This window comes from Chelon labrosus, assembly GCF_963514085.1.
Source record: "Chelon labrosus genome assembly, chromosome: 15".
Classification (NCBI taxonomy): Eukaryota; Metazoa; Chordata; class Actinopteri; order Mugiliformes; family Mugilidae; genus Chelon; species Chelon labrosus.
In genome coordinates, this window is record NC_140348.1 from 19263020 (window position 1) to 19273269 (window position 10250).

General features: G+C 42.3%; 1 protein-coding gene across 1 annotated transcript; it reads right to left on the bottom strand.

The window, feature by feature from the left end:
- Positions 1–452: 452 nt before the first annotated feature.
- On the bottom strand, positions 453–9535 carry LOC311500832 (calpain-1 catalytic subunit-like). Its single transcript, XM_084562440.1, has 22 exons — positions 9431–9535; positions 7457–7703; positions 6936–7005; positions 6730–6848; positions 6511–6644; positions 6225–6393; positions 6007–6090; positions 5822–5907; positions 5653–5727; positions 4480–4640; positions 4197–4366; positions 4079–4090; positions 3457–3668; positions 3308–3347; positions 3153–3218; positions 2891–2948; positions 2575–2639; positions 2397–2465; positions 2237–2315; positions 1653–1766; positions 1504–1562; positions 453–1417 (listed from the first exon to the last, which is right to left on the bottom strand). The coding sequence occupies exons 2-22, from the start codon at positions 7700–7702 to the stop codon at positions 1391–1393; spliced, it is 2115 nt and encodes a 704-aa protein (XP_084418566.1). The 5' UTR covers position 7703; positions 9431–9535; the 3' UTR covers positions 453–1390.
- Between the last annotated feature and the right edge of the window lie 715 nt (positions 9536–10250).

Genomic DNA, 10250 nt, shown 5'->3' on the forward strand with positions numbered 1-10250 from the left:
TGAAATATTATACTTGTGCATTTCCAAAACATTAATTTTGTTCCTGAACTATTCTATTGTTGAATGATATGTGTGCTTGGGATCGCTGTCTTGCTACATGACCCAGTTTCTCTAAAGATTCAGCTCACGTACAGATGTCCTGATGTTTTCTTTTATTAAATTAAATTTGCTGGTATAATTCAGAATTCATCAGTGATGGAAAGCTATCCCTGGCCCAGTTTTGGTTTTGAAATTAGCTTGTGGTGCACTTACTTTTGTAACTCACAGATATGTAATATTGGCTCATTTTTCCTGAAAACATAAAAACAAATATAATATTTTTGTTTCATTTGATTAGGTTCTCATGGTCTACTGTCAGGACCTATGTGAAAATCCGCTAATGTCGTTAGGCAGAAATCTAGTGTTAAGTCAAGTGTTACTTTAAATTGTTGTGAACACAATGAACAAAGAAAAAGCCTGATCCCTAAGGGGAATATTTATTGAAGGCACAATATACATTCACAACACAAAACACATGACTGGCACATTTTTTTTAAAAAGCTGTCGATAACATCATGGTATTGTGTATAAGGCATTCAGCTCTGTGATTCCTGTAAGTGTCATGTGAGCGAACTGAAATACAGTATTTGTTATTCATGTGAGGCAACTTCACTAGCAGCTTTCTTAAACTAAAATCCCAGTGCAAAATAATAATTATAATAAAAAATTAAACTGAATACAGCTCGCCTGTTTCACGTAAACTCAATAAAAATGTTAATACATTATGGAACAGGTTAAAGTTCAGTACAAAATGGCCAAGTAGTTTGACATCTACATCAAAATGGGTTTGTACTGCCACCTAGAGGTGCACGAATTAAACTACAAACTCAACACTGTTCACTGTTTAAAAATCAGATTTAAAAAAAGGAGAAAACTAAAAGACTTAAAACACCGCAGTAACATTTCTAACACCCTCAGACAGCTTCAGTGAGATTTTAAAATAACAGTAAAATTGTCACTATTACATATTATAATGAATCGGTTGACGTTCATACAGACAGCAAACTAATGTGAAATCATTATGCAACGCACATTATAACGAGTGATTCTCAACATGCACAGGCTCATGCTATTCTTACAGTGATGACGTGTTTATGTTGCACAGTGACTGCTTCATGCTGTAGGTTTGCATAGTGTCTAAAATATGACCAGGACACACTTGGCTTTGTTGGACTTTGGTTTCCTGTAATACAGCTCCTTCGATACTACTGTATTATTTAAGTTGAGGTGTGATGTGTTAAAATGTTCAGCGGGTGGCTAAGGCTGAGGGGTCCTCTGAGCACTGGGTTCACAGCTGTCTGCAGGCACTACACCTTTACTCTCTACCCTCCTCCAAGAAAGATGGTCCTCTTCAACCGCACATTGTCATATAGAGCCACTAGTAACGTGAGAAAGGAAGTCAGAGGAATAGAAGAAAGGGCGACAAAAACGCAAAAAAGAGGTATGTTTTACAACAGAACTCACCTCCGTGAGGTTCATCTCAGCCACTCCTGAACCCTCACTGTCGAACTGCTGGAAAGACCCTGTTAAAAGCAAAGTTTTTACAATTCGTTAACTGTGATGAGTGAACGTACATTATAAATTTATAAACACACAGAGCAATGTGTACTCACTAAACATGGCTTCAAGTTTGACCAGGCAGCAGATGAAGTTGTCAAAGTCAATCATCTCATTCTCTGCATACCGGGCTACCAGAATCTGGTTCAGTCGGTTGTTCAGTTTAAAACCTACAAAGGGATAAAAGTAATTTTGTTTAAGGCTGTAGTTCTCATTTGTGAGTGTGAGTACAATTTATATATATATATACTGATCCACCACAACATTAAGACCACTGACAGGAGAAGTAAATAACATTGACCATCTTGTAACAATACTATGTTCTGCTGGGAAACTTTTGAACCTGGCATTCATGTGTATGTTACTAGACCAGACCAGGCACCCCCACCCCATAGCAATGACACTCTTTGATGGCAGCTGCCCCAATTGATCAAGTATCTGTGGGATGCACTGGAACAAGCCTGATCCACAGAGCCACCCACTAACAATATTCTGTTGCCAGACATCACAGGACACCCTCAGAAGGCCCATGCTCATTCTCTGCTGAGTCACAACTGTTTTGGATGCCTACACAATATCAGGAAGGTGGTCATAATGTTATGCCTGATCAGCGTATATATCAACTTTAAGAAAATCATACCTGCTGCCTCTACGGCAAGTCGCATCTCATACGAGCTCATGGCCCCTGACTTATCGAGGTCAAACTGCCGGAAAATGACCTGAGAGACAAAGACAGAGACGTAAATGCAGAACGTCTCAGGTGTGTAACGTCACTTTGGCACTGTCATGATTTTACTCACCAGCCACTTTCGGATCTTGTTCCACAGGATCTGAAACTCCACCAGACCTAAACGGGCACTGCCGTCTTTCTGGTAAACACTGTGTCAAGGTATCAAACTACGTACAGTCACTCTTAAATGCATGTTTTTTGTTTTCTAAACAATGGGCTTAACAAGGTTCTTGAGCACAGGAGGATACATCCATTAGGTTGACCATGGTCCTGCATGACTCTGTACTGAAGCCGTCAGTCTTCAGATCTTGGTCTGAAACAGTAAAAGCACTCATGTGAAACACTGGCTAACCACGATACAGTTACAGTTAAAGACATGAGCATTGCTTGGTGCTGTGAAGTAATTAACAGATGCTGAATCAACCCAGTGTGTTCTGACTTAACAGAATAGAACAGACAGGGAACACTCTGCAGTGGAATCTAATACAGTAATGAGAGATGTACAAGTCATATGCAAACTTTCCAGCAGCTTTCAATTGTACTAAAAATACACAGAAAACTCACGGCGGGAGATGACTCTATTGAGAATGGTCTTCAGCTCGCGAATGGAAATCTCCATGTCCTGAAAAAGGACAGAGATTAAAAGTTTCTACTGGAAATAAGAACTTTTTTTCACTTGCCTTCGTCCTATAACAAGGTCGCTGTCATTCCATCTGTTGTTTAAACCATTACACTGCAAATGGCACTACCAACACTATTATGTAAAATATTATATTAGCATTTTAGTGAGTGAAAACAAACATACAAATGAGTAAGACAAACATACCTCTCCTGCTAGCTGGGCAAACATGGCCTTAAAGGAGTCATCAATGTTATCTTCAGTTATTTCCTCCTGCATGAAAACAAGAATAGTGTGAATATCAGAACAGATATTTAATTCAACGCGTACTGTAGATTAAAAACAGCGTCACAGATACGTACATTGTCTCCGAAATCAGCAGAGACCTCATCATCCAGTTCTCTGCAGCAGACAAAGACATCCTAAGGTGAGATTTGCTTTTTTGCGACTTACAATTGGTGAAGACACAACATATAAAGTAAGATTAAAATCAAAATAACGTGTCACGTACTCTGTTTCTGACTGCTTTTCAGTGAAGACCCTGAGGACGAAGTCGGCCTCTTTGCTGGGCTCGAAGGTGGAGGGGACGATGAGGTACTCTCCGGGGGGGAGACGCAGACGCGTGCTCACCTCCCGCAAGTTAATGAAAGTCTCGGAGCGAGCGCACGATGAATGCTTCAAGAAGAAATCTTTCTTCAAATGTACATTCTGGCAGCCTTTGAACTAAAGGAGGCAGAGTAAATGGGTTTAGATGCATTCGCGCACTTTTGTACCTCACATCGCTGCCAACCAATTTACAAAACATTAAAATGGGATGGGAATAAACTTGCAGAGTCACAATATCCTTTTTGGATAATGAAGGTAAGTGAATGGATTAGTTTTACAAGAACATCAGTAGTGCTAAGTTTGCCAACTTTCATACAATAAATGTTAAAATCTAAATGTGCAGAAACGAGGGCTAGCTGGAAACAAGTTAAAAGGCTTTTAAAAAGTCTAACATAATTGGTAGAATTGTAAAATATATATGATTTATAAATTATATATTATTATTCTATGGGTGACCTATGGGCCATACATACAATAAAAGTATTTTGGGTTAAATACACAGTGATAGAAAGTGGTGCTCCACTTACTTCTTCTGGAATCTGCAAAGGAAAATATATAAATAAATAAATTAGCTCAGGTTAATTTTTTTTTTAAAAAAAAAACATACTTGCATTGAATAAACAAATCAAATTCAGGTTTTCTCACCTCGTAGAGAGCAAAACCAATGGTATGCATGTCCTGACCCTGGCGGCGATACTTGCGGCGGTCCTTCTGCATGAGGGCCACTAAAAAACTGCACGCCACCTCGTCGTCCTCCGGGTCGTCGTCCTCCTCCAGCAACGTGATCTTGTACTGAGGGTTGATCCAAAACGTGTCTGCACACACATGGTGCACTTGCGTTAGCCCGTTTCATAGCCTCGCTGTGATTTGCTCTAACGGGAAAACTGTACGCTTTGGTTTTATTGTGAGCTATCAAGCTGGGACTCACTGGGATGGTTCCTGCAGCCCCCAGCGGTGCTGCCTCTCCTCCACGTGCCGTAGAACTTCATGGTGTTCCAGTGGCTCATGCTGTCGTCGCTCAGAGCGTCTGGAGTCAAGTTACAGATCTCCAGTCGGGAAAACTGCCTTGAGAACTCACTGAAGGACATCCTGGAAGAGGTGAACACAACTTTGTTGAAAGTGATGTTTCAGTGACCTCTACAGTTGTACTATAATATAACTCCTCTGGTAATTATTACATGGAGTCAAGAGGAGATAGATTACAACATGTTGTATCTTGTTGCTTAACCTGTAAGTGTAAGAACAACATGTTGGGTTAAACATTGATAAATAAGGAGTAATTATATGCCATGTTGAACTCATTTGAGGTCTCATCAACCAGCCCAGTCTTCATGGCTGGCAGTCATTAACTCCTACCTAAATGAACAATTCTCCAACATGTCTATGATACCTCTTATATTCATACATCATACCAGATAACTCACATGTAATAGAACTATTGTCTCTAACAGTTTTATGCCTCTGTGCTCTTGTTTATATTAATTTTCAATCTCTTATGTAACATGCATCAGCTACATCTACTTGTACTTGCATCGTGATTAGATTAGCCACAGCAATACTATTAATAACCCAGTAAGACTACACCGATCAGGCATAACATTATGACCACCTTCCTAATAATGTGTACGTCTCTCTTGCACCTCCAAAACAGGTGTGACTCATCAGGGAATGGACATTTGCCTTCTGAGGGTGTCCTGTGGTGTCTGGCAACAGGATGTTGTTAGTGGGGGTCTTTCGATCCTATGGGTTGAGGAGAGGAGCCTCTGTGGATCATCCCACAGATACTTGATCAGTTTGGGATGTAGGTTGGAGGCCAGGTCATTTTGAGTGAAGAGTTTAACTAACATCCACATGAATCCCAGGTCCAAAAGTTTTCCAGCAGAACATTGTATTGTCACAAGATGGTCAATGTTATTTATACATAATGTTGTGACTGATCGGTGTACATGTATGCTTTAGTCAGATGTATGTATGTATGACAGATGTATGTTTATCTCGTTCCTCCTAAAGCTCTCTTCTCCTCCTCTCCTCTCTCTTTTTCTGTCTCGACCCGACTGGCCTCCAGCTCACGAGTCCCCCCATATGAGCTGGGACATCTCACCAAAACTCCCCGTCTTCCATCTGCAGATGTAAGTCTTCTCGTTCAGACGGGTCAATCTCGTCCCATTCAGAGGAACTAAAAACGCCAAGACAAAAAATATACGGTAATGAAACAGTAGACAGTAGACAAAAAGGAAGCGTTAGGTACATTTATGCCTGTGCACACTCACTTGTCACTCCAGGCACCAGTCCACTCCACCTGGCCCCAAGGGTTACGTACTCGGATTAGGCGCACCATGCTGCCGCGATAATCCACCTACGTACCGGCGTATTGACAGGAAATGTAAAACCACATCTGTCGTATTACAGCATAATCATAACTGAAGACAGACGACTGAGTCACACAGAAACTGACCTCCTTCAGACCAGTCACGGAGTAGGCGTGGCCCTTCACCAGCTTCTTGAACGTAACCGCCTCCATGTCGAAGGCACCGGTGATCTGTATTCGTGTAAAACCATGATTACTTCATCGGAGTATAAATCGAATTGAAATAAATAGAAGTGCTTTTAATATAACTAGCCCTCTGAAGATCTTGCAGTATTGATCTGAGTGCCGGTGTGTTCAGCGCTCACATCGATCGAGCAGCCCAGCAGGGAGCCTCTATCCAGGGCCTTTCCGATGATCCTGTACAGATCTCTAGGGGCGCTGCGGAGCTCATACATCTCAGACACTCCCCCCGTGAAGTCCTCGAACCCTTCGGTGGTGCTTCCTCCGGACAGAGCCTCGTAGGAGCCATTCAGCCTGATGGTGCATTAACCACACACACTTCAGATTGATGGCCATGAACAGCAGCACTTACAGCAGCAAGTGTGAGTGACTATGAACACTGAATAATGTAGAATCTGAACAGGCACATACTTAGCGTAAGCTTTCTCCAAGAGTGCACTCCAGAATTCATTGCCCTCCGCTGAATGGACAAACATGACCTCCCCGTCTTTGACAGGCAACCGGTCGTCAATCACAACGTCCACCCACTCGCCAAACTGCCAGAACTGCAACACAGAGGCAATAATCAAGAACCTCAGTCTATTTAGACTGCGCAGAAGGGGAAAAGAGCAGGTCACGATCTTGCAGAACCTGAAAGTGGAAGATTCCAGCGTAGTCGTCTTGGAAGGACTGGCCGTGCGGCACGACCCGATGAAGAAGCCTCTCGTTCAGGGTGAGAGAGCCGATGGCTGCTAAGAGCCAGCAGTCGCCTGCAAGAGAGAGGAAGCAGTTAAGAACCTGAGTCCATGTTTGTTTGCCTACTGTTTTTCCTTTTAGGATTAAAATTAAGGACTCACCCAGCGCTCCCTGACAGATGTCTGTCCTGGTTGCACCACCCACAATGAACTGAGGGTCATCTGTCAGCTCCTGTGGAGAAGCGTGATCTTTTCAGAATTCAGACAATTTGAGATATTTCACAATCCGCTTTGAGGTGTCACGTCTGTCAAACAGTTGCTCCTCTTGCGTGCGTACGTTGACTTCATGCGTTTTGATGAGTAAACAAATGTCACAGCGAGGGGAGTGGTCAGAAAATGCCATGAGACGCCAACAGCTGCAGTGGTCTGAGGAGTTTCCTGCCTCTACTTGTCCAGTTCTGCCCGAGCTGTCTTGAGTTTGCAGACGTGAACTGTGTCACTGATATTTTTGTTTATATGATGAGTTCCAGACATCATCAGGAACAGTCAAAACAACATACCAGCTGTAAAATATTTCTTAAGAAGCATTCAAAACAGTCATGAATCTATTTCTATCTTTAGCTCTGGCTGTGTGCAGTAACTACTAACATCAAGCACATCATTATCTTTTCTGCGTCTCTCACCGTCGGCCTCTTCCACTCCACATCCCGAGTTTTAGAGGAGTAGGGGGCGAGTTCCTTGAAGCCCAGAGATGGAGGCTCCGCGGGGAAGCAGGGGTCCTCGAACAGGCACCCGGACTCCACACACTGTTGCTTCAGGGCCTCGTAGTCCTGGCTGGCGAAGGGCACAGCGTGGTCGTTGGAGCCCATGCCTTCTGCCCGGAGCCTGTTGGCGTATATACTCGCAGATATCCCTTCAGCTGGATACATACTGGTGCAAGATAAAAATATGGAGCCGGTGGGTGGGTATGCACGGTGCCATCTATAAATAACGGCACGCTAATCAGTGGCACAGCGTTGTCTAAGAGTCTAACAGCTCAGCAATCAGGGGTGGGAGTGCGTTTAGAAAAAAAAAACAACGATTAACTGGTAACCCCGTGTTTGACAAGACAGGGAGTCTGTATTACGCAGTTAGACTGAAAGTAGTGCAAAGCCAAAACACTGAATAACTGAGGTCAAGTCCTTTCTATTCTATTCTGATTGCTCATTTCTTTTTAAAAGTTTGCATTAAATCACTGCATTTCATATTTACATACTTAATATATTTAAATTTGCATTCAGGCCAACAAAATAATTACTAAATAAAGGGTTCAGCATTTTTCCTCCAATCTCAAACAGATAACAGTGTTAAATAAAGAATAAATTATTAAACAATTCACAGATTTTTTGATTTTTTTTTAGTAGTGAAGGGATCCTGACCTCAGTATTTTCACAGTCCGGGGTACAGCAAAAAGACAATCCTGCAAATATTAATATTTTAGGCCACAACAATACTATAAATACTATTAGTTTTACTTTGATTTTTTTTTTTTTGTAGTGTATTACTTTAACAGAAGTAAAAACAAGCCCAGCAGAAAAAAAAAAAACAGACAGAACGAATGTAAAGAAAAGTGATTATGGAGTAATGCGAGACGAGAATCATCACCACGATGAACACAACAAACCTGGGAACAACAAAAGAAGGGTTAGAAATAGGATACCTTGTCTGTATGGGCTGGCTGAGAGGGAGAATGAGAGAAAAATAAAGAGAGAGAAAAGGGTCACTTATTGATGCGTTTGCATCGTTTGGCAAAGATAAAGTGGTTTCGAACCACTTAGAGTCTCACGCGGTCATGTTAGCTGCAATCCACTCGTTTATATGCACTTTCTTCCAGTTAAAAACAACCTACTATATCCAGAACAAGACTCTTAAGTTGTCCCTTTCTGAATCCCTGCTAGAAAAACTGTGACGCCTCTTTTGTCCACTGGAAAGGAATCCTCATGAAGCCAGATTGGTAAACAGAGCAGGCCCTAAAAGCAGGAGGGGGAAAACTTGGATGAGGGATTGTGTTGGTGTTTAGGGTCGGTCCCCCCCCGACTCTGAGGCCCCTCATAGTCTGCAGGAATGTCCCTCTGCTCTGTCAAATAGAGGAGACAAAAGAGATACCTCTATTTTGCCCCAATAGACGGCGAAAAGCTGATCCATGCAGTACTGGGATGATGAGGTCATAACACAGGACTTCAACCTCAACAATCCTCCTAAAAATCTTCTTTGTCAAATGTCTTCTCTGCTCTGGAAAGTAACGCAGCACACACACACACAGCAGTGCAAACTCCTCTGTGAATTCACAGGCCTGTTACATTCAGAGTCCGTCTGGCATGGCTCAGACTGTTTACAGCACCTGCTCTAAAAGTACAAGTAGGCCTGTTCTCAAGCGCACCGGCCTGCAGTCTGCTTCAAAGATTTCAGATCACACTCATCCTGCTCTGAATGTAACAGCTGATTCGAGCCAATGAGCGTGAGTCTGACAGCCGTAACCTGTATTATTAAAGCCACTGCTTGCAGTATAATAAATCCAAACACTGTGGCCCGCAGCACTGCAATCAAAACCGTTAACCTCAAAGCTGCCTACGTGAAAGGATTCATTCAAAGAAAACGAGCAGAGCGACTGCACTCACCACCGCTTGAAAGGGAACTCTTTCAAAATAAATCGCGTGTTGATAATTGCGTGAATCTGTTAAATCTGTGGCGGGGGGGTGTTTGGTAAAGGGTGCAGGTCCAGCCCCAATGATCCAGCCCTCTCTCTGCTGCTCTGCTGCACACACACTCACACACACGGCGGGCACACAGTGCAGAAAGACCAGCCTGCACTAGGAGGAGGAGTGGCCACGGCTCACAGGCAATACCTCACTCTGCCGCTAGAGGCGCAAAAGACGGCTGTGGTCATAAATGATATGAAAATTATAGAGAAATATAAAGTTATTGCATAGTAGAGTCATTCATTTGAATTGTCACAATGAGACAATGAATTTACAAACCTGGCACAATCAGTATGAGCTTTGAAAAACTAACAAGCAGTCCTCCTCCCTCAGAACTGAGTGAATCCCAAACGCAAGATAATATTGTAGATATCATGTCTGTTTTATGGTATGTAAAAACTAAAAGTGTGCAGCATGTTTAGCTTAAGTGCAGGCTACATGAAACTTAAATCAAACCTGCTATCATAAGTAAATTAACGCCACATGAGTTATTTCTCTTTAGCTCACATATTTATCTGATAAAACTGAAAGAGGAAATGTTAGCGCACAAATAAAAAACTGTCCTCGCCATGAAGGTTAATGATAAGCTCACATAAAATTGTAAGCTGGGTGGAATTCAATTCAAATATCAATGCTCTGGATAAACCCAACATGACATTGCACAACGGCTGCGTATCACCTGAGAGATAAAGTGCGTAAATGGCTGCAAAGGTTAAAGATCCCACATGATAGACAAACA

Excerpts from the sequence above, each read along its gene's own strand:
- LOC311500832 (XM_084562440.1), bottom strand. The coding sequence starts at position 7,702 with ATGTATCCAGCTGAAGGGATATCTGCGAGTATATACGCCAACAGGCTC. Across the intron at positions 5,728-5,821 it reads ACTGGTGCCTGGAGTGACAA|TTCCTCTGAATGGGACGAGA; the intron begins GTGAGTGTGCAC and ends TGGCGTTTTTAG. Across the intron at positions 1,563-1,652 it reads CAAACTTGAAGCCATGTTTA|GGTCTTTCCAGCAGTTCGAC; the intron begins GTGAGTACACAT and ends TGCTTTTAACAG.